Consider the following 27,381-nt stretch of genomic DNA (forward strand, 5'->3'; position numbering starts at 1 on the left):
TGCACTGTAAAAAAACAAAAGAAATAGTATTTTTCAATTCACTTAATACAAGTACTGTAGTGCAATCTCTTTATCATGAAAGTTAAACTTATAAATGTAGAATTATGTACAACAAAATGCATTCAAAAATAAAACAATCTAAAATTTTAGAGCCTGCAAGTCCACTCAGTACTACTTCTTGTTCAGCCAATCACTCAAACACATTTGTTTACATTTGCAGGAGATAATGCTGCCTGCTTCTTGTTTACAATGTTACCTGAAAGTGAGAACAGGCATTCTCATGGCACTGTTGTAGCCAGCATTGCAAGATATTTACGTGTCAGATGTGCTAAAGATTCATATGTCCCATCATGCTTCAACCACCCTTCCAGGGGACATGTATCCATGCTGATGACTGATTCTGCTCGATAACAATCCAAAGCAGTGCAGACTGACACCTGTTCATTTTCATTATCTCAGATGCCACCAGCAGAAGGTTGTTTTTTGGTGCGTTGTTTGGGTTCTGTAGTTTTTGCATCGGAGTGTTGCTCTTGACTTTTGAAAGCATGCTCCACACCTCGTCCCTCTCAGATTTTGGAAGGCACTTTAGATTCTTAAACCTTGGGTCGAGTCCTGTAGCTATTTTTAGAAATCTCACATTGGTATCTTCTTTGCATTTTGTGAATTCTGCAGTGAAAGTGTTCTTAAAATGAACAACGTGTGCTGGGTCATCATCTGAGACTGCTATAACATGAAATATATGGTAGAATGCAGGTAAAACATCAGGGGACATACAATTCTCCCCCAAGGAGTCAGTCACAAATTTATTTAACACATTTTTTTTTAACGAGCATCATCAGCATGGAAGCATGTCCTCTGGAATGGTGGCCGAAGTATGAAGGGGCATACCAATGTTTAGCATATTTGGCATGTAAGTACCTTGCTGTGCCAGCTACAAAAGTACCATGCAAATGCCTGTTCTCACTTTCTGATGATACTGTAAACAAGAAGAGGGCAGCATTATCTCCTGTAAAGGTAAACAAACGTGTTTGTCTTAGCAATTGAGTGGATTTGTAGGCTCTGAAGTTTTACATTGTTTTGTTTGGGTGCAGTTATGTAACAAAATCTACATTTGTAAGTTGCACTATCACAACATTGCACTACACATAGTCTGAGGTGAACGGAAAAATACTATTTCTTTTGTTTATCATTTTTATAGTGCAAATATTTGTAGTAAAAAATAGTATACACTTTGATTTCAATTACAACACAGAATACAATATACATGAAAATGTAGAAAAACATCCAAAATATATAATAAATTTTAATGGCATTCTATTGTTTAACAGCGCGATTAAAACTGCGATTAATTGCAGTTAATTTTTTTGAGTTAATCGCATGAGTTAACAGCGATTAATCGACAGCCCTATTTTTTTTGTACTACTTTCAGAAAAAATCAGCCATGATGATTAGGGAAGCTCTTCAGACATGATGCAATAGGACTGGAAAAGAATTCTTGTAACTTATCTGCTTGAAAAAGTTGTTTCATTCAGCTATTCTTATTAGTATGCTCCAGACAGTTCCATAGGAAATAAATCAGTCATGTGTAACACTGTGGAAAGTACTATAGGTTTTTACAAATCAAAAAAAAAAAAAAAAAAAACTTTTGCAATCTATCATGGCTACATTTTTGGATGTTAATGTTTCGTTCATGTGTTTTCCAGCTGCCTGGCTGCTTTATAGTTCTAATATGCACCTTTCATTTAATTTTAGATTCTGCCTTGGTATTGCTGACTCAAACCACAGAAGCCCAAAGAAGGGGGGAAGTGGAATAAAATACTCAAGAGTGCCAGAGGAAAATATCAAACTGTCCAATGAAAACTACTGTTACTAAGGTGTAGATTGCTCCTGCAGTGTATAAATGTGTGTGTGCAAAAAAGCTGTGCATCAAAAGCCTACCAATCCTAGTATTTGCCAGGTTTCTTCATTGAGAAAAACTTCAGACTAAAAACCTTAACTCTTCTTTTTAAGAAACAAACAAAAACAGGAAAAGAGTCAGCAAGTATTCACAATATTTCTGTCTTTCGGTCAAGTCACCAGAATATTATGAGAATTCTATTTGATGGTGTAGACTGCATTTCTCCTTTTCATCATGGAAGTTATAGTAACTTTAGACTTTGTCTCTGCAATATCAAATGATTAAGACAAATGTTGAACGTAACTTTTTTTTTTTGGCTGACATAACTTTGGTGTGACTGTTTAAAAAAAAATCATGGTTTCATTCCTTTTTTAAGTCTTTGTTGGGATGCTCTTGGAAAGGTATGAAAAAGAAAATCAGCTTTTTGGAGGGGGACTCGAAATCTGATAAGAATGCCCAGAAGGGGTTTAATATTTCAAGCCAGGACCCGTTGGCTATTGGTGGGTCTTGCCTTGCTATTCAGTTTAATGTTGTTCATGTACCTGCTTGAGTGTGCTCCACAGACAGATGGAAATGGATCTCTGCCTGGTGTTGTAGGGGAGAACTTGGGTAAAGAACATTACCAAGCTCTTCTACAGGAACAAGAGGAACACTATCAAACCCGGGCTACTAGTCTGAAGCGTCAGATTGCTCAGCTGAAACAAGAGCTTCAGGAAATGAGTGATAAGCTGAAATTGCTGCAGGAAAAAAAGAGCCCAAGAGTCAATGGCATGGGCTACCAAGGCACCAAAGAACAAGCATCCAATGATCTCCTAGAGTTTCTTCATTCCCAAATTGACAAGGCTGAGGTGAGCATTGGCGCCAAGCTACCGAGTGAATATGGTGTCATTCCTTTTGAAAGCTTTACCTCTATGAAAGTGTTCCAGTTGGAGATGGGGCTCACTCGACACCCAGAGGAGAAACCTGTTAGAAAGGATAAGCGAGATGAGTTGGTGGAAGTTATTGAGGCTGGCCTAGAGGTAATCAATAATCCGGATGAAGAAGATGGACAAGATGATGATGGAGTAGGAGAGAGACCGCTCTATAATGAAAATGATTTCATAGAAGGTACTGTAAAAGCTTATTTAATAACTTTTATGTATTTCCCAATCAGCTGCACAGAATGTCATAATACACTATGAATAATTGCAAAGGAATATATAGTTGTAAAACAAAATTAATAGCATTTTTCCATGTCTTTATAGTTTTGATATCTACTCTAATATGTAGTACTTCTGCTGCACTAAGAAAAACCTTAGACCTGGTTTGCCTGTTGTAATAGAATCTGTTTCATAATATTGCACAATACCATGCACTGAAAGGGGGTGGGGGGAGTAATGATTTCAGTGGAGATATTTTACTATAGCAAGCAGACAAAACAAGCTGTGTCTGTTTGAATTTTAACAGTTGGATCTCTTATCGTTGAAGATCATTTTACGTATTTTGTGCTGATGTAGATCTAAAATGCTACCTAATACTGAGGAGGAGCTTTCAGAAGCACATAGAGCCCAACTTGAAGGTCATGAGACTTGATTGCCTAGCTTCCCTTTCTGCCTTTGAAAATCTCCATTTAACTTTGTCCCTCTGTATCCTAGTTATGACTAGTTAACTATAAACTGCATGTTGGTGAAGAGGTCTATATTAATGTCACAATGCAAACTAGTTATTCATATTTAAAACATTGGCACATGCACCTGTGTTGGGGGAAGAGTGGTATTTATAGAGTACCTTATCTTTGTTAGACTATTTGGTTGCTGAGTATCTAGGGCAGGGGTCGGCAAACTTTTTGGCCCGAGGGCCACATCAGGGTACAAAACTGTATGGAGGGCTGGGTAGGGAAGGCTGTTCTCTTCCCCCCCCCCCCCAAACAGCCTGGCCCCCACTCCCTATTCACCCCTTCCCACTTCCCAACCCCCCTGGGACTCCCTAGCCAACCTCCTCGCCTCTGTGTGCACTGCTGCCACCCCCTTACCATGCTGCTCAGAGTGGTAGGAACTCACAACGTGGCGAGCTGAGGCTGCATGAGGGGGGGGCAGCGGGGGAGGGGCCAGGAGCGAGCCTCCTGGGCCAGGATGGTCCTTCGGGCCGCAGTTTGCCCACCTCTAATCTAGGGGTAGATCTTCAGGGGGCATAAAATAGCACGGCTCCATTAGTCAGTGAATCTATGCAGAGTTAAACCAGCTCAGGATCTTTCCTGATGTGCAAAACCTGAAACCAGATTATTCAAACATACGACTTTTAAAATGCTGGCATTTGTTAAATTCTCAGAATCCCAGGGGTAGGGGAGAGAAGATGAATGTTATTTCAGCTGTAAAACATTGAAGCAATGATATATGAACATTGCTTTCTCAAGGCTGATGTACTGAAAAGGTACAGTGACCACTGTTTCTCTAGAATTCAGTCTTGAAGGTACTCGATACTAAAGTGTAATTCTGATGGAAATATTAAGATTTTTTTACACAGGCTTACAGTATTAAATGCAGTCCATATTGCCAGAAAGTGTCAGAAGGGCACAATGCTTTCGAGTAATTCTTATATTTTCAAGCACACCAAAATCTGCGTAGTGATGTATGATGCATAGTTAAGCAAATATATACGTGAGAATGCTACACAGTCCTTGAAATAGTTAACTTTTTTTAGTCAGATGACTTAATCGGCTCCAAAATGAATTTGCTTCTCACTAATGGAATAGTGCAGTGGTCTTTTGCCTTAACAGTACTCTATTGAAACTTCCAAGTAAAGTTCCTTTGTTATCTTGGGGGGAGGAGTAGAAATGCATCTAAAGTATAGCTCTAAAGCCAATCAATGCAGCATTGGACTTTAAAGTTTTTCCCCTAAAAGCATATTTCAGTTTGCCTAGAGACAGACATTCTCACAATGTCATTTTACAATTCTGTTGTTCTTTTAAATTACTATAATGTGCAGTGGCTTTCCTCTCATACATATTGTGTGCACTTCGGTATGTCTTTGCAGCTGTTTAAATTGTAGCTTTTCTTTTAGCCACTTCTAATGACTATAGGCCTCTGAGAAAGCTAGAAGACATGGTGCCTTATGAAACAAAGTTCTTCTCTTCCCTTCATCTCTTTACCCCAGATAAATTGACAATTAGTTCCTAAATAACATCTTTCTCTTTGGAAATTGAACTCATTTCCTCTGTGGTCAAGACAGTGTTTTATGACTTGGATTACAGGAATCACATAGTAGTGAATAATGGTTAATAAAATATTTTTGTGCTGTAGGTCATCAGGATATGTTAGTTACTAGCCACAGTAATATAACATTGTTTCCTTTCAACCAGAGATAGTACCTATATAAGTCATCCTATGGTTTCCTAGGCATGTGAAAATAGCATTGGCAGACTTGAGAAACTTTTTGGCCAGCTGAAGAGAAATTTTCTTTGAGCATTAACTGTTTTGACTTCAAATTTCAGAGCTAAATCTTTCATTTTTAATGTTTTGTCCCTTTCAAGGACTTCAGTCTTTTACTTTATAACTTGTCATTTTGTTGATGGAAGCGTGGTTAGAAAGCTGCTGCCATTATGTTTGGAAAATACAGTGCTCCCTTATAACATCCATCATAAGCGCTCAGGCTTAAGCTGTCAGACCTCATTGTCCCTGTCCTAAAATCATAGTAAATGCTTTTAATGTCTGCCTAGAAATGGTATCCCAAGAACAAAGTTTCTCTGTGAAGATTTTAACCACTTTATTTAAATTGGCTTTAATGCGCCATTCTGTATTGACAAATATTTTGGCACCTAAACTGATGTATCATCATCAACAGTTGAACTCCAGTCTAAGATTCTAATGAGACATTTAGAACCAGAAACTAAAATTGAAGCAGATTGGACCAGATGACTGGGAAACTGATATTTGATAGTATGGAAGTTCTGAAAACAATAGAACTGATTACTTTAAGTTTAAGGGAAACCAAATGGCTTTGTAGTGTCTATTTCAGCCCCACTGAGTTACTAAGATGGAGTAGACAGACTGAATTTAAAGAAAAACCTAATTTTACAAGCATAATTATACCAAAATGACCCAAATGAAACAGGGAAAAAAAGCACTCTTACTGTGGAGTAAGTGTCCACGCAGGGAGTTTATAGTGGTATAACTTTCTGTGTAGACAAGAGCTTCTTCTTTTGCAGCTACCTTAACTTTTTTCTAAACTTCTGTTTGAGTATCACTTCAATTTTTGAGCCCTGCTTTCTCTTGTGTGCTTCCGGATATGTACATAGTGGACATTTAATTTGACATGTTTGCTCAGGTCTCTCTTTAATAAGGCTTCAAAGTCTCAGCTTTCTCAGCCCATTGCCATTTCCCTTCCTACCATCTTTTCTTTCCCCTCACCCCTTGAACTTGTACTGAATTTTTTTCCAACCTAGCTTTTTTAAATCTGAGGTACAGTGGTAAATAATCAAGAAATGAAAACAATCATCATGTTTTACAACTGTCAAATCTCAGTTCCTGTTGCATCTTGGGGCATATCTACATGAGGACACCCAGGGACAGTCATAGTTCATTAAATAAGGGTTGAATTTAAAATGCATTAGCTAAAAGCACATTAAAGCCTTGTGAACACTGTCATTCTGAGTTAAGCTGAAGTGAACTAAGGCCAGTTTAATTCACTTCCAAAGGGAATTAAGCTAAGGCAACTTTACTTCTGAATGAGCTCATCTACGCAGCTGTAATGCACTTTAAAAATGCATTTTAAATTCAACTCGTTAGTTAATTCAGCATTAATTTTCCAGAGTGTCACCATGTAGATATGTCCTTTTCCTCACTGGGGCAGGAGGGGAGGGTGTGTGTGTGTGTGAGAGAGAGAGAATATCTAGCATTTTCTAATAATAGTGTATATAGTTAATGAAGTTTGTATGTAGTGTGGATTCCCAGTGGGGCTGACCATATGGCCATAAAAGGTTCACAGAGAAGCCATGATACTTGCCAGATATGGTAGACTGCCTTGGTATTACTCTTCTTTTCCAACTCCTGTTTTCTGCATTTCACTAATCCTTCAGTTCTTTGGTGTCCTTTTGCTGGTGTGTTCTAGCATTTCATGTTCTTCTGATTCAAGAAGCCTGTGCTATCAAGCAGTTAGCTTCAAGTCTATTTTCTAAAGCAAGGCAAATGGTTTTTAGAGTTGTATATCTGATATCAAATCTGTTATCACATCATGTCAGTGAATGTGCACTTGTGCTCATCACCAGTTTGTGGCATCTTTGCTATTGATGGGGCCGGATCAAGAAAATAGTAAAAGGAAATTGCAGATCACATATATACATTGAAACTCTAAAATAACGTGGTGAGTGCCACAAGTAACTTTGGGTAGAGAAATAATCAGCCTGCTTTGCTGGTGATGAGCTTGCTACCAGAAAACCCTGCTGCAGTCTGGAGGTGGCCTATAGGACTGTGTTTAATATGTCCTTCTTTTGTATCTCCTAAAGACATACATATTACTTTGACAGGTCACTATTAATTTTAAGAGAATATAACCTGATTGAAAAAATAAACACTTTCATTTGAAAGTTGTATAGTAGCTTCATTATTTTAAACTCAATTTCTTTTATCATCCCCCTTACCTAATTGTCTGAAATATCTGATCACTCTGCCAAGCCCAGCAGTTCCTTAAAGTAAACTATTGTTGTGGACAGCGTTCTCAAGAAGAATATAGTGTGTGTGTCTCACTTGGATAAGAGCTGCCGAAACCGCCTACCATCTGGGCTACAGGGTGGATGAGACAGGGGATGCAGGGGAGCAGAAGCAGAGCATTGTTGACTTTGTCTTAAGAGCAGAATTGGAGGGGATAAAAGAAATGGCAGTTTTACTTTGGGGTGGGGGGTGGACCACAAACAAAAATCTTTCACCCAAGCACAAAGGGCTTCCAAGGCAGCCACTCTGGTGAAAAGTTAAGTGTCTATTCACCCTTCTTCCCAGGTTAACACTACCATTTTAATGTTTTGTTTCCATCTACTGCTTTTAACTAAGAAGAAACGTGCTGTGATGGTGTGTAGGTCTATACCTATCTCAGTATTGGACCCAGTCTTTGGATGCCATGTGCATCAAAGCCTGCAGGATCTCTTCAGAGTCCAGACTTTCTCTGGGTCTTCAGGGCACACTCCTGGGTGTAGACTCCTTGTCTGAAACACTTCCTGGGGATTGGAGATTCTGCAGTCCAACTACCATAGCCCCCAAGACCAGTGCTGAGACTTCCCAAGCCAGGTGCTTATTTTATGCTCCCACAGAGTAGTTCTTGTCCTTTGTGGGCACTGTGACTTATCTCTTTGGGGACATGTGGCAGGTAAAGCAAGGTTCACACTGTTACTACTTCAGTGCACACACAAATGCACTTACTACTTAAACAGCACAAGAGAGTTACAGGGGTGTGCAAAACACTGATGACGTTCCTGGGTGCAATCCAGATCAGTGAGGGGCTGTCACCCCTGCCCTGCAACTTTGGGTGCCTCACAATGCTTTGCTATTGCAGCTTCCAACTTGGGTTGCTTACGAATGGCCAAACAGCAGCATGCAGGCCGCACTGTGTGTGTGTGTGTGTGTGTGTGTGTGTGTCTGTCTACAGCCCTAGTTCAGCAGCTCTGACTTTAGCAGACTCTTAGTACAGTTGCTACTGGGAATTAATCCACAAGGGTCAAATTAACACAAATGACTAATACATTTTGTGGGTGCAGTACACTTTAGTCTTTGCTAATGGAACTAAAAAACTAAAAAAGGTGGCTAATGAAGCAATAGGTAATAGTTTTAGCAACTTTATTTTCAAAAACTCAATTTACATAACAAGAATCAGAACTCCTCTGTATAGTACTTAAAGTGAATAAAACTTCAGGGGCCGAGAATGCAGAAATAAAATTCTGCCAGTGTTTGCTTTGCTGTTGTTTGTTCTGGATCGTAGTCAGTAAATACTAGTTTGAAGGTGGGATAGCAGGTTTTATTATATAATGAGTCATTCTCAGATGCTAAAATTACATGTAGTGAGAAGTTAAGCAGATGTTAGCTACTTAAAATTTTCTGTTCCCTGACTTCTTGGCCACACACTTGATCACATTTAATCTTGTGAAATTAGTAAGATTACAGATTTTATAGTTAAGGCTTTAACCCATGGTGAGCACAGGAATATAGAATTTATCTTCATTTAGTATGACTCAGTGTCTTTTTTTCTTAGTCTTTGTATGGTCGCTGAGTGAAACTGTTTACACAGTCCAACACGTTTTTACTGCTAAGAAGCATTACCTGCTACCTTTGTAAAGCTGCACATCTCTTGCAAATATTTTCTCTTCAGCAAATGTTCACATACTTTTAGTCGGGGATGCCAGTAGAAGTCAGGAGGAATTATAATGATCAGTGCTTCTTGGGATAGACAGATTTGTGCCCTAAGATCACTCTGTGCTGTTCGTCAATGAGAGCGAATATGTGTAGAAGTTTGGAGTGGGGAGAGTAGATACTCAAACCAAGCCTTATGGGCTATGTCTTGTCTTGCTTTCACGAACAATAAAAAGCAAAAAGATTCAGTGTAGGAGAAGGTGAAATGCTTTTTTAAGCTGCGGGAGGAAGAGGAATCTTTGGGTTTATAACTGGGGAAGGGTTGACAGTTAATGCCTTACGTGAGTGCTTTCAAGGCTCCAAAAATTTTAAAGAATTTTTAATACAAAAAAAAAAAAGTTGCGGTAGTATAGGTCTTGATATCTTTGTTCTCTTGACTGTGTTTAAAATCTGTAACATCAGGAATCCCAGCTTTCCTGTGGTAGAAAATGCCTTGTTTGATTGATTTTGATAGCTTTCAACGAAGGACTTTCAAATCCAAAATCTGTCTTGGTCACTAGAGCCAGGAGCACATGCTGTGTACCATTTTAAAAGCTGGAAATTCTAGTTTTTAGGTGGCATGCAGTATAATATCTAACGTTAGAGGTGTGAAATATTAACAAATAATAATGCAAATATGTGTGCTTATTCTGGTTCACCAACTTTTTCCTTAACCAGTAAACTACTTCAGCAGCAGTAAATACAAAATGAGTATGGTGGGAGGTCAGGAAGTAGGGGCATGAATTCATGAATGTAAAGGAGTTCACAGCTAATTTTTCAAAATGGTCCTGTTACATTTAAACATAGCGCTTCCTTCTCTGTAGAGACTGAATTTATGCAGTGTTTTTTGCAAGTGATATATTGATATGTGAGGTCTAATATACAATCATAGTATTGGACTTGATTATGCTATTGTGATCACAAACTATTTACAGAAGCTCTGTATTGTTAATCTTATTAGACTAATATATGCCATCTTTGCAGATCTACATAACAAATTAACTGCATGTTCTAGGATTTTCAGACTTTTTACAACTGAAACTGCACCATGAGGTTGTTTGGAATATTTTTGGGGGGAGGAGGGGTCTTCTTTCTCCCCACATAAGAATTTGATTTTGTAGATTGCTTCACCCTTAATTCTTCTTTGCCTTTTTCTTTATATTTATGTAAATAAAAACAAAGTGGGCTGGTGTGGAATTTAGTGAAGCATTGTAGCTTTTGTATAGTCTTGAAACTGAGGCTGTTTCCTTCTGTTGTTCGTCTCAGAAACAAAGCTCTAGCTGCAGTACATTTGAGAGAGTGTACAGATTTGTGAATGGCGCAAAACTAGTAAAACATCTTGCTTTCGGAACAATGCCAGGTATCTCAAAAGCAAATACTGACTTGTTCGTTTGAAAGAAATGACTTAAAAATTAAGTTGTACAGCAACTATTTTGTCACCACCATATGTTTGGGTAACGAGCTTTACCTTTGTCCTTCCTTGGTCCTGAAGGATGTGTTGAGTATCACCACCTACATGGTGAAAACATTTTATTTCTTTCTCGTTCTCTCCTCCTCACCTTCACTATTCTGAAGAACCCTGGTTCTTGTGTTACGTGAAGGAGTAAATAACACTTCCCTGTTCACTTTCTCCACACCATTCATGATTTTATAGACCTCTATCATATCCTCTTAGTTTTCTGCTTTCTAAACTGAAGTTTTTTTAATCTCTCCTCATACGGAAGCTGTTCCATATATTTAATCATTTTTGTTGCCTTTCTCTGTACCTTTTCCAATTCTAGTATATCTCTTTTGAGATGTGGCCACCAGAACGCCACACAGTATTCAAGGTGTAGTCATACCATGTATTTATATAATGGCATTCTGATATTTTTCTGTTTTATCGATCCCTTTCTTAATGGTTCCTAACTTTCTGTTTGCTTTTTTGTCTGCCCCTGCACATTGAGCTGATGTTTTCAGAGAACTATCCACAATGACTCCAAGACCTTTCTTGAGTAGGAACAGTTAATTTAGATCCCTTCATTTTGTATGTATAGTCAGGATTATGTTTTCCCATGTGCATTACTTTGCATTTATCTACATTGAATTTAATCTGCCATTTTGTTGCCCAGTCATCCAGTTCAGTGAGATCCTTTTGTAACTTTTTGCAGTCTGCTTCGGACTTAACTGTCCTGAGTTTGAGAGACTTGCACCTCCTGTTTAGTAACTTTTGACCACTGGGACAGCCTTCTTAACAAAATTTTTTTATTTTGCAGTTGGAACAAAGAATTAGAGAATTTTAGTCTCATCTGATCTTAGACTTCACTGCAAGTTAAATTAGACAGTTGTTCTTGGTTACAGGAACAAAGCCGATTTACAATCCTAGAAAGTCCTAATCCTCCTCTTTCTGAGAGACTTTGGTGTTTGATCAACTCTATTAGAACTAGTTCTGGTGCTCCCCAGGCAGTGTGTGCTAGAGTTATTGAAGCTACGTGCTCAGGCATTGTTTCTTGACAGCCCTTAAATGTAAGTTACTAAAGGGTGACTACTCAGGGGCTCATTTTCATTCTTTCCCTTGGTAGATAGGCTGTGTAGAGCAAAGTTTACACCCCACTTATCGGAAAGAGAACACAATGGCTAGTGGCAACCCCAGATACAGTTTAATAATTATTAAAGACCATCTAGTATTTGTTAGAGGGTTTGTGCTCTGCCACCACATATCTAACTCTTACACACCCCATAGGAATATATATTAATCCTTCCCATGGGGAAGGTAGTATGGAAAGGCAGCAAGAACAGCCATGCTAGATAACAGCCACATATGTGTACATAGTCCAGCAGGATGGCTTTTGTAAATAAGTCCAGGTTATTGCCAGCGCTCTTTCATGCAGCTATCCCTCTCGAAACTTGTGTAATGGGAGTGAAGAGGGAATAAGCTACTCTGGGAGGCATGACCACTGGAACTGATTTTAGGAATGGGTTTACTATGTGTCTTTCATATTATGCTAACCAGTGCTTAGTCTTATGAGCAAATAATGTAATCTGATGAATCAGCAGTAACAAAATTCCTAATAGTTGGTCTTATTTCGTGCAAAGAGTTCCAATGTTTATATGCACCGAAGGATTTATACTCTGGAGATTAAAAATGTGCCATAACTCCTCCAAAAATAAAACTACTTGGTTCTCTTTTGTAGAACCTTTTATACACCGAACCTCGGTCGTTAAAGTAGCAACACAATTTTCCATTACAGATGTTTGGAAATTGGCTAATTAAATCAAAACTATCATGTTTGTCAAGCTATGATGTCTGTTTCAAAAGAGCAAATTCTATGAAGTCAGTAGAATTATTTAAAATGTTAATCTCCTTTTAAAATGGATTATATAGAGTCAAAACTACTGTCACAAACAAAGCAGCAAAAGTTACTTTGACTCTTTCCTCAATGTAGGACTCAGCCCGGAAAGTAGTAAAAGTTGACATTATGTTTTTGATATCTGGTGCCAATCATCTTCATTTTGAGAATCAACTCTAATTCTCGCAGAACCTATTTATTTATGATGGTAATACAGAGGGTTTGAGTCTGTAAAACCCATGGTGATTGGCTCTGTTTTTGTTGCTGTAGCAACAGAAATTACTACCCTGTAAATTTCCAGAAGCTTCCTTCAGTTAACAGCTGTTGAACACTGATAGCTACATGTGCTATATGATGCACTACTATCTGAGGCCAAGAATTAGTCAGCCCAACAGAGGCCTCACAAAGAGTGGTCATGGTCTGTGACCCCAGTGACTTCCTAGAACCGACTGGCCAAGGACACAGAGGAGGTGCATAGGGTTTACATGCTTCTCCTGGGTCTGGTATGTACCTTCTAGTTCTCCAAAGAGTGTCATGTGTTGCAGTGTCCTTACTCACTATTTTCTGAATCTCTATTCTTTAATGATAAATGTACAACTACTTTTTTTAGTACAGCTGGTCAAAAATTTCTTTTTAAAACACCCTGTGCCTCCCCCCCCCCCCCCAAAGAAAATGGCTTTTTGTCAAAACAGAAGTTTCCTTAGGGAAGGTCTGTTTTTGATATAATTTTTTTAGGTTTCCTTGGATGTTTTTGTTTGGTTGGTTGGGTTCTTTTGCTTTTCGATGGACACCCAAAAGGTTTCTCTTTTCAATGAACAAAAAAAACCACTTTCCAAGTAGTTTTGTCTATACTGTTTTATAATTGGATAGCAATCAAGTGGTGCATCTAAAAGTAATAGCTAAATGTCTCAGTAAATCGTGTTTTTGACTAGAAAAATTCCTTCTCTGACTTTAGGTTATTATCGCACAGAGAGAGATAAGGGAACACAGTATGAATTGTTTTATAAGAAGATAGATCTTATGGAATACAGACATGTCACACTATTCCGACCATTTGGACCCCTCATGAAAGTGAAGAGTGAAACAGTTGACATTTCTAGATCGGTTATTAACATTATTGTCCCTCTTTCTGGAAGAACTGAGGCATTTGCACAATTCATGCAAAACTTTAGGTAAGTGTATCAGTGTCTAAATTAAACTGTTTTGTTTTTCCTTCGTTTATCAAAGTGAAAACCTATTTTCATGGACTTTAGCTCTACCGCAGTTCTATAATTTACATAGAAATGTTATGGAATACTAATAGCTGCATGGAGAAATGTTTCTTCAAACAATACTCTTCCTTATCTTTACACGAAAACACAAACCAAATACTCTAGCTAGGACTCCAACCTAGATTAAGAAGGGCAGGACCACTGGAGATCTGATGTTTAATTGCATGATGATTGTGGTGGGTGTATTAGCTTTAGAGCTACCTTATCAGGAATGAGATGCAGGTATGGAAGACCTATTTGAATCAGGAAGATGGGGGCACAGGAGAACTAATGTGTTTCTGTCTCTTTTTAAAAGCTGCTAGATGCACTGTGAAGTCTTTTTAAAACTTTTTTACAGCAAGATTAACGTAAACTATTGCACTATCTGTAGTGAATTACAGTAGTGATTAACTTCACTGAATTGGTTTTTAGTTGGCAAGAGGTGATTTATAAAATATACCATATATATTAGCTGCATGTGACGCGAAGTTGCTTTATGCAGGGTTGTCATTGTCAAAATCAAAAAGCTTGTAGGAAAATAATTTGCTTAAGCTACTAACTTCAAAACACTGAAGTGAGAGAGCCCTTGCTAGAATACAATAATGGATATTACTCATCTTTATTATAGGGATGTGTGTATTCATCAGGACAAGCGGATTCACCTCACAGTGGTATACTTTGGCCAAGATGGGCTATCTGAAGTGAGGAGCATCCTGGAGTCAGTAGCTCGGTAAGTGAGCTAATCCGAATAGAAGGCTCTGAAATACAAGTGATGTTTATTGGTCAGTTAACAAAGCCTCACAAATAATGAGGAAGAATTTGGTGGGTCAGTCACAGCCAAACAAAATTCCTTTTATCTTTTTACAGTATGTTCATCATTTTGATTTTTCTTAACATTGTTTGTGGTTGTTAAAGTTTCTGTTTATTTTTATGGCGTGATCATTTGAATATTCTGAGTCTGAAAGAATGCATAGTCGAGAGATTGAGTGATTTACTAATGGTTGGCACTGGGTAGTATAAAATACAGTGGTGAGTTTTGTAGTAAATACTGGGTCAAATAAACTGATGCTGACTAGAAAACTAAATGTGTAAAAAAGTGAAATTATGGATACACTATGCTACTTATTATGCATCCCAAATAATGGTAACTGATTTCTTTTAATGATGGTGAATAGAAATGGCTGGTCACCCGTGACGAAATGAGCACAGTACTCTGCTGCCAGAGGGCCACTCAATGTGTTAGCCTGTGCAGTTAATCTACTATTCTCAGCCTTCAGTATGACGACTCCAGATTGTCCCTACTTGCACTTAACTTTCCATGGATCACTTTGTAAACAAATGATGAAACCTGTTGGCCAGAGGTTATAGTGCAGATGGCTTGAAACGGCACCATGAGAGAGTTGCTTGATGCATGGAGGTTGATGAGTGTTTTTCTCCACTGCTCCATCAGAAGCAGAACCATCAGTTGGCTGTCAGTGTGAAGAAGACTGGTTTCTCTGTTGGGAAACTATCACTTTTTTCCTCATTGAGGCCCCTCCAACTTCTTCTCAGATGAGTGATCTGTTTCAGACTAGGTTTTGTTGACTCAGTGGGTCCCCAGCTTGGTTAGGAAGTATTGTTCTCACATGTTTCCAAAATTTACTTTCTGAGAGATTCCAGATGGTATTTTGGGGCATTTGCTCATTTCCTCCCAGATATGCTTCTCGTGTGCTTCTACATAGCTCTTTTCCAATATTGCTTTCTCTTCAATGTGTGTGTGAGGCTGGTGGGGAGATAGTGAGTTGACTGGGCAGTGGTGGCATTAACATATGGACAACTTGCAGCTTATTGCTTCACTTACAGCCATCACATAGTGCCATAGTTTGATTTTCCAGTGTGCTCTGCTCTTGAGACTGAGAGTCCCACTTCCAGAATCCTCTGATAATTTAGAATTGCCTTTCAATCCACAGCTACTCCTGGAATTAAAGTGGTATCAGAGGATCAAAGCGCCCTTTTAATCTGTCTGGATAACTACTGTATTTGAAATGTTACTGCATGGATTGTGGTGGCAAAAATCAGATCTCCGCCCCCCCACCCCTCCCCCAAACTTGTAGTTTGGATTATTAAATGTAGAGAATGCTTAATGCTGCAGCTGTCCCCCCCCCCCAAAAAAAAAAATCATGAGAAAAACAGTAAGATTGATATTATTAGATGTGTTAAATAACTAATTTATACTACAGTGGCAATTGATAGCACTGTAAATGCCATCCTTCTTTCCACACTCCTTTATTAAATTGTTTTCACTTTTTTCCTTTATAGAGAAACTAATTTTCACAATTACACACTGGTCTCTTTGAATGAGGAATTTAATCGTGGGCGAGGACTAGACATGGGTGCCAGAGCCTGGGAAAAAGGCGAAGTGTTAATGTTCTTCTGTGATGTTGATATTTATTTCACAGCTGAGTTCCTTAACAGTTGCCGCTTGAATGCTGAACCAGGTAAGCTCCTGTTAAGCTACTGAAACGGGGAAACGTTACCTCCTGAAGTCAGCCTTACAATAACTTGATAAGACTAATTTGAATGGTGGAGTAATTTCAATAGTGTGGCTCTTGGAAGGAAAAATAATTCTGTGTCCAAAATAACTAGTGTTGATGCAGTATTAAGACTCAAAAATCTAGCACTCACATAGGAAGCTCAGAGAGTGGAACCTTAACTGTGCTTATGCCTTAAAATGTGACTTCTCTTTGTATCATTATAAATGTCAGACAATTAAACTTAAATTACAAACTAAAATTCTTATACAATAAATGCATGCTTTTAAAAGCTGGGAATCTACAAAACGCCAAGTTAAAAAAAATATTTCAGTACCTTTAACAATTGGATCATTTCTTCATTGATTTAAAAAATAGTGTCACCTCAGAGCAGAGACCAACTATGGGAAATACTTACCCTCAAGAGTTAGTCTGAAAGTCAAGAGCAGTTCTAAAAGGGAATGTGATCAACCAGTGCCTGCTATAATCCTGAGCCTTTATATAGAGCTCCACATCTTACAAAGCATTGTAAAACATTTATCTGCAGTGTTTAGTCCTCACAACATTCCTGCAGGTTAAGTATCACCATTTTACTGCCAAAACATGGCAGTAAAGTGACTTGCCTTAAGGCCCCAAAGCATGTTGCTGACAGAGTTGGAATTCGAATTTAGGATTTCCTTTCTCCCATTCTTCTTCTCCAGACTCTGCTGCCACAAGCATATGAAGCTTATCTATCTGTTTTATAAACTCTTGTAGCGAAGTTGAAGGCTTCTGTGAGCTATTATGCAAGCTAGCTAGCACAGTGGCACAATAGTAATTTTAAAAATTTTACTCATTACAAATTTGTTGCATCCAGAATATTTTATTTTTCCCCTCTTTGCATGCCAATATGCAATGGAAAGATGCTTTTCCTTAGGACAGGCAACAGACAATTGCAAACCAATTTGGCTTGAGCTCACTGCCTCTTATTCCTCTGTCTCAGCACTTGCATACCAGGATGATGGAAGGCCATATAAGTATTTAAATAGCTTGAGAGATGTTACAGCACAGGGAATTTTTTTGTGAACTAGCACTGCTGCAATATCACAGAATGAAGTCAGCCTTGGAGCTGATCTCTACTCTTAATGCAAGTGGCATGTCAAATTTGCTTGGAGTGGGAATTGGAGATACCTTCTCTTCGCACTTTGCTGCAGAGGGTGCTTGAGTCTGGATATAGTCATGTTGCCTCTTTGCTCTATTCCTGGGAGAAGGGAAGGATATTACTCAAGAAAGAGCCTTGGTGAGACAGAGGAACAGTGAGGATCACAAGTGCCTTCAATATGGCTTTGGATCCTGGTTTTAAGGCCCTCTTAAATTGAGTCTACATGGAAAGCAAAGCTGAGGCTACCTCTCTGAAAAGGTGCCCCAACAGCAGCACAAGGGAAGGAATACTTGAGGCCTTCTCCCAACCTAGGTCACTGGCTTTGGAGAAGCAGACAGTGCATGTGGATTCCCAGTGTAATGCAAGGGCTCTCCTAAGTACCAGCCAAAACTCTGTGGCAGGCATAGTGTGGAATATAGGCAGGTGAGGTAAAGGTCTGTCCAATCTAAAGCCAGAGGAGTACTCAGCAGCTGCAAATTGGTATCCCAACATATGGAAAATAAACATAACTGTCACTGCAAGGGCCATAGCAGAAATTAAAACCACCCAAACTGACAGGAAAGAGGTGTGATTCTAAAACTCCATCTGCCTAAACTTTCTGGTGGATGGCTGTTGGATTTTGATGGTTTTAATTCCCTCTTAGTATTCATATGTTACTGTTACTTTAGGGGTCCTCTGGAAGCTAAGCCCACCTTAGCACAGCATCATGTTGGAGGCTGTATACTGTTTCTTTTCTATGTCACTCTTGCTAGATGTTAATGGACTCTCTAAATGGAAATTATGGGAGGCAGGCCATGTACCTATGCTTTTTTCATTAGATTAATAATGAATTATCCATGAATACATCACAGCTGCACGTTTCACTCACAAAGATGGTCCACTGTGACTAACACAACTCTTCTGACTTTATAGGCAAGAAAGTTTTCTATCCTGTGGTATTCAGCCTTTATAATCCTGCTATTGTCTATGCCAACCAAGATGTACCACCCCCTGTGGAGCAGCAATTGGTAAGTGGTCTTCATTTTTAAGACATTTAGAGCCTTGTGCTACATCTCAATGAGGCAGTTCAGTGTAGCAGCATATCTAAAATATCCTAGATACTTACCAGAGACATTGACAAAGATATGAAACAGAACTTTTCCTATATTGATTAGACATAAAAGAGTAAGAGCTTAGGAGACAAACATTGTAATAGAAAGTGCCAAAATGCCAGTATTTCTGGCTACATCTAGCTTCTACCCAGAGTTTACTGGACTATGAAACTAACCAAGCACAGTTAACAGTTGTAATTCAAGGGCTGTATTGTGGTTTTTTTAAGCCATTGCTAGAGTTTGATGGGAGAACTGTACTACACCAAGTGGCAGTTACTGGAGGTAATCTCCATGAGTAATGAAGCATGCAGAATATCTTTTGCAGGTGTCTCTTGGGCAGGTGAAAGGAGGACACTGAGGAGTAGCTCCTACCCCTCCTCTTTGGAAGGTGCAGCATGGGCTTCATTCAACACTGGCCCAAGAATGCTAGCGACTGAGTGGTGATCAGGTGTATGACCCTGTCTACCCTCTCAGTTTGGCAGAGGAGAGGAGGGAGATGTACTGCATCTCTAGCTGTACTGTCTATTCCCCATACCTAATGCACTAACATAAGCACTGGGCTTCTTGCTGCGCTCTGTGCAGGGCTGTCTTACCCCCACCATTCAACAGCAGCCAGAATCCCATTAGAAACACTTATGTAGTGCCATTAATTTATGTAGTGCTTTAAAAACAGGAAATACTGACTCCCTGAAGAGCTTGCAATCTAAATAAAACAAACGTTGGACAACCATTTGAAAAACAGTTGTTAGAGTTACTGAGGAAGACAAGGAAAGGAGAGTCTGTTCGATGGGGATGTTTTAAGTGAGAGAACAGAAGTGGGAGGTGACTGATGGTAAGGAAGACTAAAATGTAGGTGGTACCAGGTTTATGTAGGGCCCCGGAAGAAAGTACAAAGAGCCTGAACTGATGTGCTAAGAGGTAGGAAGCCAGTGGAGAGATTTGGAAATGGGGGTGCCATGGCCTGAGTGGAAAACCACTTGTCAACAGTACTCTAGGCAGACTGGGGAAGGGAAGGAACAGTGAGAGGCAGTAAGCCTAGACATCGGAGAGCAACATAAATCAAAATAAGAGATGGCCAGAGTGTAGACAAGGGGCTCTGCGTAAAGGGGGTAGGTTTCTGAGAGATGAAAGCAGCAGCAGCAACAAGACTTTGTAAAAAGAGCCCAGAAGGATAGGTGGACAGAGTCCTTTAGAAAGGAGTAATGAAGCTGTGTGTGTCTGGTTTTTAAAGAGGAAGAGGTCCTAGTTGACAGAAGAGTGAACTTTAAACTGCAAGAAGTCTGCCTACTTGTCAGACTGCAGCATTTCTGGATAAACCGCTTATGACCAAGGAAGGAGGAAGCCAATGTGGCAGAAGTATTGAAATTAGGGAGATGGGGAGCAGAGGGAGTTAGCTGTAGAATAGGTGAATATGAAAGTTAGACCCATTGTTGGCATCAACAGACAGGTGGGAAGCAGGAGGAGAGCAGTAGGGAGGCTAGATTGGAGATTGCAAAAGGAATGTGTTTGAAGAAAAAGGCAGGAAAGAGAATGACTGTCTGGTTTCTGGGTAATCTAAATTAATATGTCTGTCATTTCTTATGAGGCCCTTATGTTAGATGTGGATGACCCGTAATTGGAACAAACAGCATGTGTATATATACTGTGAAACACAAATATCAAATGTTGTGTACTGTGTCAAGCAAATAACCAGATCAATACAGATTCTCCTGAAATCAAAGACCGACACATTTGCTTCAAGCTGTCTTGTACTACGGGGGGGGGGAAATCTAAAATGTTTGTTTTAAAATTGTAGGTACACAAAAAGGATTCTGGCTTCTGGCGGGATTTTGGCTTTGGAATGACTTGTCAATATCGGACAGATTTCCTGACTGTCGGTAAGATGGATTTACATAAGTGTGTTTTGTAAATTTTGGTGAGGGGAGTTCAAAACCTCATCTATTACTGTTTTCTTCTGTGATTTTTAAGAAGGTAAACTGTTAATTTATCTTATTGCATTTCCTGAGCTCCCAGTCAAACTTTCTGCCTTTTAGGTTTGGCTTATTGTTTTAGACTGTTGTTAGAGTTTAACAATTTAAGTATCAATAGCATTAAATTAAGAGCACTAAAGATCTTTAAGTAAAATATGTTACTTCTTGCAAATGTAGTAGTTTGACAGTGAATTCACCAAGCATTTGAACTTTGTAGTATGTTCATCTGTGTTTTTAAAAAATGCTATCCTTTCCTTTTAATAAGTGCACTTATTAAGTACTAAATGTTGCCATGAGTATTGTGACTATTTCAAGTTTGAAATATACTTTGGCACCCTCTTGTGGTTCACCTTAGAAATGAGCAAGGCTTGATTACTTCAGTTTCAAAACAGCCTTCTTAGTGTTAGCCATAATTGATTTATTAATCAATCGATTAATTATCTAGAAAATCTTGCACTTGCCCTCAGATGCTTCATAATTGATAATTAAACCAAACTGATTTCTAGTAACAATCCTGTTGCTTTGTTTGTGGTATATTAGATGATCTACATAATCCTAGGTTTTTTTCCTCTGCATGTCAGCATAACTTCTACTATGCTTTTGGCTAGAAACGTGGCTGTATGGACTTCTTTTAATCAAGAGTTTCTCAAACTGTGGTTCATGGGGCACTTGAGTTGGACGATCACATGATGCTTGATCACCTTATTTGCAGTTTCTAAAATTTAGAAAACACTTACTCATTATTCATATTCATGAGTACAACTGCAGTAGTTGTCACAACTACTATCTATTACTAAGCCTAAGATTTTGTCGTGGATATTTTTAGTAAAAGTCATGGTTGGGTCACAGGCAATAAAGAAAAAGTTCACCTTAGACCTGTCCCTGACTTATTAATAAGAATATCCATGATAAAATGGGAAGTGGCTGGGAGCTCTGGGAGCCCCCACCACTGATGGGGGCTCAGAGCTGCAGGGATCTCCCCCTCACCCCTTCAGTGGCGGCCAGGGAGCTGCAGGGGTCCTCTGTTGCCCGCAGCAGCTTGGAGTTTGGGGGCTCTGCTGCCTCAGGTGGCGGGGGTACCTCACAGTTCCCCACCGTGGTACCCTTCAGCTCTCGGCCACCGGAGCCAAAGTCACAGAGGTCTTTGGAAGTCATGGATTTCATGACTTTTGTGACCTCCATGACAAAATCGTAGCCTTAACTATGACCGATGTTGTGCACAATGTGAATGGATCACATTATGCTGTTTTGAAGTCTTGCTGTAACGTGTGATGCCAGGAATCTGCATCCTGTGGTGAAAGCCAGTTTCCAGTGCCAAACTGCATTGTGTCTTTTCAGTTACTCCACAAATATGGCAGGTGCTGTTGGTATTGGCTGTAAAAGTGTCATTAAGTGACATTTCAGGTGGTAAATATCTACAACATGTGGTAGAACGGTGGGGGGTTTTTTATGTTAGAGCTCATTTTTCATTCTGCAAAACTAATGCTTTCTGATGTGTCTATTTGTGCTACTATAGGGGGGTTTGACTTGGAAGTGAAAGGCTGGGGTGGAGAGGATGTTCACCTTTACAGAAAGTACTTGCACGGAGACCTTATTGTGATCCGGACCCCAGTTCCAGGCCTGTTTCACCTCTGGCATGAGAAGCATTGTGCTGATGAGCTGACTCCAGAGCAATATCGCATGTGTATCCAGTCTAAAGCCATGAATGAAGCATCTCACTCGCACCTTGGAATGCTGGTCTTCAGGGAGGAGATTGAGACCCATCTCCGTAAACAGGCCTACAGGACTAACAGTGAAGCAATAGATTAAAAGGATTCTTAATGCAAGACCGAAGACTTTAAACCCACAATGAACCAGCATCATTCTACAGCCTTAATTCAGCTTACACATTCAGTGCCTCTCTTTCAGTGAAGAAGAGTTTAACTTCTTTGTCTGGTATTCTGTTACATATCTCACCAGTTCAGGCACCCGAGATAAGAACTTTTGAAAATAATTATTTCAATGAAAGTTTCTTCAGTATTAACTTTATGGAAAAATATAGCAGCAGAATGTATGACCTAACACTTTTTTACCTCCTTATAATTTTTTTCATATTTACATTATTGTAAGGTAAGGATTGCATTAAGTGGACAATATTTTGTCTTGTCTGCCAAGTATTGTTACACTGTCTTGCTCATTGCACTGTAACTTTATAAAGATACCATACTTACACATTCCAGAATAAAAACTAAACACACACAACCATGAAACTCATTGGAAATATGTACACAAGAGCTTAATTAGTATGTTAATTAGGTTGCTGATTTCATGGCAATTTAATTGAATTCATTGTATTAACAGCCATCTATATAATTCACATTAGAGAAGAATTTATAGGAAAAAGGGATGTATGAAAATCTCTTAAAGGGGAATTCTAGAACAGTTCGTATTGTTTGATATCAATGCAAAAGTAAGCTGGACACGTACCATTTGCTTATCCTAGCTACGGGCCAAAAAAAATTCCTCTTTCATATTTCAGGATGTACAAAGACAAGCAGTTGAAATAAAAGCGGGTTACTTGTCTTCTGTTGCGTCGTATGGTATGATTAGATGCATCGTTTTTAATATCCTTTGTTTTCAGATGAATGTTGAGGTTCACTAATTTAGTGGGAAGTGTGGGGGATTTGCATCGGCAGTCTCCAAATTTAGGAATTAGTTTAAAACCATTCACTAAATCAACGAACTTTGGATCTGTTTTTAAAAATCTGTTTGTTTCAAACACTTAAGGGCAAGTAAAGATTAAAATATGTGACTTCTGGATGCAAAATATGCTTTGTAATATAATGCTGTTCACTGATCCTTTTTTACATGTACATAAAATTTTCTTTTATGTAACTTATTGTGGAGAACAGTGTACTGTATTGTGTTTTGAAGAGGGGAGAATGTAATGCAAGATGTCTTACAATTGGTATTCCCTCTGTGATGAATGAATAAATTGAATATTTCTGCATTTTAGAACTTTTCCAAGCTGGTTTATTGAAACTTTGTTATGAAAGGGGAAAAAATGTTCGACATCATCGATACCAGTAAGACTATTGCCCATGCTGATGTTCCAGACTTAAGCAATAATCTCTACAGCAAAAAGTTCAATTTACAGTTAATGTTGGGCAAGTGCACATCCCACCAATATAACAGGTGAAAGTTATAAGGCAGATCCTCAGCGGGTGTAAATTGTCATATCACTACTGACCTTAATCTAGCTGTTACAATTTACATCAGCTGAGAATTTGCCTCTAGGGAGCAACCATTAAAGCTCCTCCTTCTCACCTCTTCATGATACTTTGTGACCAGGAGAAAGGCCATGTCAATTGAGCAGCAGAGCTATAGGGGCTGGAGGTGTGGGGACATAAAGGAAGAGGGCATGGAAGTGAATGGAGTTTGAGCTGGATGTGGCTAAGGGTGACGGAGAAAGAAGCAAAGCAGAAAGGTGCTGTGTTCTGGTATATTACTCATTGTTCATCAGATCTGAGCTCTCTTCTACTTCCCTTACTGAGGAATCAGCTTCTGAAGGGCTCAACCTGGCATTGCTGCCTTTGCGTCCTTGGCAATCTAGTAGGGAGCCTTCTCTGTGCAGAAACACTATTCTCCCTGGCACTGGTGCATGAAATGAGGTCACAGCACTAGAGTGAGCCCTTCGGGTCTGGTTGACATGGTGCAGAGGTGCTAACCTCCAACCCAATCCAGGTCTCTACCATTATCACCACATAAACAGCCCTGAGCCCTTCCATCCTCACAGCCCCTCAGAGCGCTAGGCAAATGGGCAATGTTGTGTTTTGGTTTGTAAGTAGAAGCTGACAGAACTCAGAAAGGTCAGATCTTATAGTTTACTTCATTTGTTATATCATATGAGTGAAGAGCTATTTGACATAGTTCAAATGTGGCCTAGAGCTGAGAAGTAAGTTTGTGTCTATGAGAGAGAGAGCAGTTTGTGGGGACTGTTGGTGCAGCTATAGGAACAGCAAAATCTTATTACAGGACAACTCTTCAAAAACAAATCATTGCCCTCTGGCAAAACAAGGAAATTTCTCTGAAAATATTGCCTGGAAAATTTGTCTGTCATTGTATCAAATTTGAAGATTAGATGTAATCATTAACTTGTTTTGAAATGAAGGGAGTTTGGTCCTGTTTTTAAGTACAAAGCTCTTGAGTATCTCTGGAATTAAACTTGGCATTTCTTATAGGTATATTGGAGACAATTGAGTCCTAAAATGCAGTGACCACACTCATTGGTGGAAGTACCTACTTCCAAATAATGAATTTTAGGTGTCGCTCTTCTGCTTTTGCTTCACTGAGTTGGATTCAAGGACTCAGTCCAGTCCACTTTCTGTATGTGTCGGGCAGGTTCTTGGGGCAGTTCTTCACTGCAAAGTTTACTCAGGCTCTAATTTAGGTGTTGTCCCTAACATGGCTACCATCAATAAACAAAATTCTGACTAGACTTTGGTGTGTTGAGTCCAGTTTAGCTGGTCTGCCTGCAGCTATAGGCTAAAGCCTGTGTACTGCTTACACTTTGCAGTGTAGATACAGGCTTATCAACTTAGGTGCTGATAGTCATCCAGTGTCTTCCTACAACTCCCCTGTGCTATATTTTTCTTGTCATCTACCTACTCCTTTTTTCAGCACTGGTAGGTAACTTCCAGTGAAAATATACTGGTTTAGCCTTTAAACCCCCACCATGTGCATTTGTAGGGATGGGGACAGACTGGGCATGTGTGCCATTTATGGGCATGAATTGTGCTTGTTAAGGTTCCTTCCCCACTCTGAACTTTAGGGAATAGATGTGGGGACCTGCATGAAAGACCCCCTAAGCTTATTCTTACCAGCTTAGATTAAAAGCTGCCACCACCAAAGTGTTACACAAAGAATAGGGAAAGAGCCCACTTGGAAACATCTTTCCCCTCCCCCCCCGCCCAAGCCCAACACCCCCTTTCCTGGGGAAGGCTTGATAAAAATCCTCACCAATTTGCATAGGTGAACACAGACCCAAACCCTTGGATCTTAAGAACAGTGAAAAAAGCAATCAGGTTCTTAGAAGAATTTTAATTAAAGAAAAAGTAAAAGAAAAACCTCTGTAAAATCAGGAAGGGAAATACTTTACAGAGTAATCAGATTCAAAACATAGAGAATCCCTCTAGACAAAACCTTAAGTTACAAAAACAGGAATATACATTCCATTCAGCACAACTTATTTTATCAGCCATTTAAACAAAACAGAATCTAACACATCTAACTAGCTTGCTTATTAACTCTTTACAGGAGTTCTGACCTGCATTCCTGCTCTGGTCCTGGCAAAAGCATCACACAGACAGAGAGGACCCTTTGTTTTTTCCCCCTTGCTCCAGCTTTGAAAGTATTTTGTCTCCTCATTGGTCATTTTGGTCAGGTGCCAGCGAGGTTATCTTAGCTTCTTAACCCTTTACAGATGAAATGGTTTTTCCTCTGGCCAGGAGGGATTTAAAGGTGGTTAGCCTTCCCTTTATATTTATGACAGTGCTGGTGTCATTTCCTCAAAGCCTGCTGCTATTCTGGGGAAATTGTCACCATGTGTGGGTAAGCCATGGCAATAATGGTCATGCAAACATCCATTACCACAGAACTGACAGTTGACTTGCCAATGCCAAACTGGTTAGCCATTGACCTGGAGCTGTCTGGTACAGCCAGTTCCTAGATGGTAACACACTTTTCAGCTGCATGTCCTGCTGCTGAAGGACCAGGACAAGCTTTTCACATAGTTCCAGGAAGGTGGCCTTCCTCATGTGGAAATGCTAGTCCACAGCTAGTCATCTCAGTCTGTGTGATGAGGTAGTCCCACCATTCCACTTGTGGTCCTGTTCCAGAATGGCAAGTCAGCATAGGGGAATTATTACAGTTTCCACTAAGCTGTGTCAGCTGTCTCCACTGCTCGCTGTCTGCGTGCAGCCTATGTGATTGCCTGAGCAAGGTCCACCACTGCCTTTTCAAGGTGACAAGCCACTGCCAGAATGCCCTCCTTAATGTCTTATGTCCTGTATCTGCCACCTCTTGCCAAACTGAGTCACAATACCAGCAATAAAAAGGGGTTATTGTCCTGAGTTGGATTTCTTGTCACCGATTGGAATAGAGGCTTCAGACAAACTAGAGTGTGCCAACCTGGCAGCAGTTTAAAGAGTTGGAGGGCTAAGAACATTTCTGCACAGGAGCCCAGAAAGGACAGACAAATTGTCCCACAATACACTGGAAAATACATAAAGTGGCACAGCTTGGTGTGGCACTAAAAACCATGGGATGTTCTTCCTTCCCCTCCGCCTACCCCCAGTGCCTCACAAGTGAATGTAGTATCAGTGAGAACACCACAACTTCAGTGTGGTTTTCAAGTATCAGACCTTGCGCTTGAGCATGGCTAATCGAAGTGGCAATCACCTGGGTTATCTGCAGTGAAGACCTACCTTGGGAATGGGTTGGGTGGTTGGAAAGTCACCCACTTCCTAATTAAAACATCAGGAGAAGGTTTGTTCCCTCACTTTCAGTTAGCAAAGGATTTTCAAGGCAGTCTCCGAGCACAATACAGGACAAGGACAGGTAAGAAAAGAGAGCATGATTTAGTATTTCTTTTATGAACTTGTTTAACTTTTGCTAAAGAAATAGTATCAGTCATTGTGTTAAACATTAATTTAAAGTGATAGCAATATGCTGGGAATAAACTAAAAAATGAATTGGAATATGCACTATTAAAACATCATGAAGTCGCAAAATCTAATGACTTCAATATATACACCTGTCTCAAAGCAAAGATGCTACTTTGTTTCTTATACTGGAAAATGATTTT

At 39.5% G+C, this 27,381-nt stretch overlaps 1 protein-coding gene across 7 annotated transcripts in view; it reads left to right on the forward strand.

Annotated features, from left to right (window-relative positions):
- Nucleotides 1-23,526, forward strand: part of CSGALNACT2 (chondroitin sulfate N-acetylgalactosaminyltransferase 2) — a 52,720-nt gene extending 29,194 nt beyond the window's left edge. For 6 of the 7 annotated variants that reach the window (XM_077822101.1, XM_077822100.1, XM_077822097.1 and 3 more), the window contains 7 exons: nucleotides 1,753-3,004; nucleotides 13,531-13,747; nucleotides 14,454-14,555; nucleotides 16,124-16,302; nucleotides 18,389-18,483; nucleotides 20,363-20,444; nucleotides 22,054-23,526. In XM_077822101.1, coding sequence (XP_077678227.1) covers nucleotides 2,350-3,004; nucleotides 13,531-13,747; nucleotides 14,454-14,555; nucleotides 16,124-16,302; nucleotides 18,389-18,483; nucleotides 20,363-20,444; nucleotides 22,054-22,346 — 1,623 coding nt within the window. In that variant the 5' untranslated portion in view covers nucleotides 1,753-2,349 and the 3' untranslated portion in view covers nucleotides 22,347-23,526. Of the gene's footprint in view, nucleotides 1-1,752; nucleotides 3,005-13,530; nucleotides 13,748-14,453; nucleotides 14,556-15,000; nucleotides 15,880-16,123; nucleotides 16,303-18,388; nucleotides 18,484-20,362; nucleotides 20,445-22,053 lie in introns of those variants that run through there. The other variant, XM_077822102.1, reaches the window with a different exon arrangement.
- Nucleotides 23,527-27,381: the final 3,855 nt, after the last annotated feature.

The sequence above is a fragment of the Eretmochelys imbricata genome, chromosome 7 (genome assembly GCF_965152235.1).
Source record: "Eretmochelys imbricata isolate rEreImb1 chromosome 7, rEreImb1.hap1, whole genome shotgun sequence".
NCBI classification, from domain to species: Eukaryota; Metazoa; Chordata; order Testudines; family Cheloniidae; genus Eretmochelys; species Eretmochelys imbricata.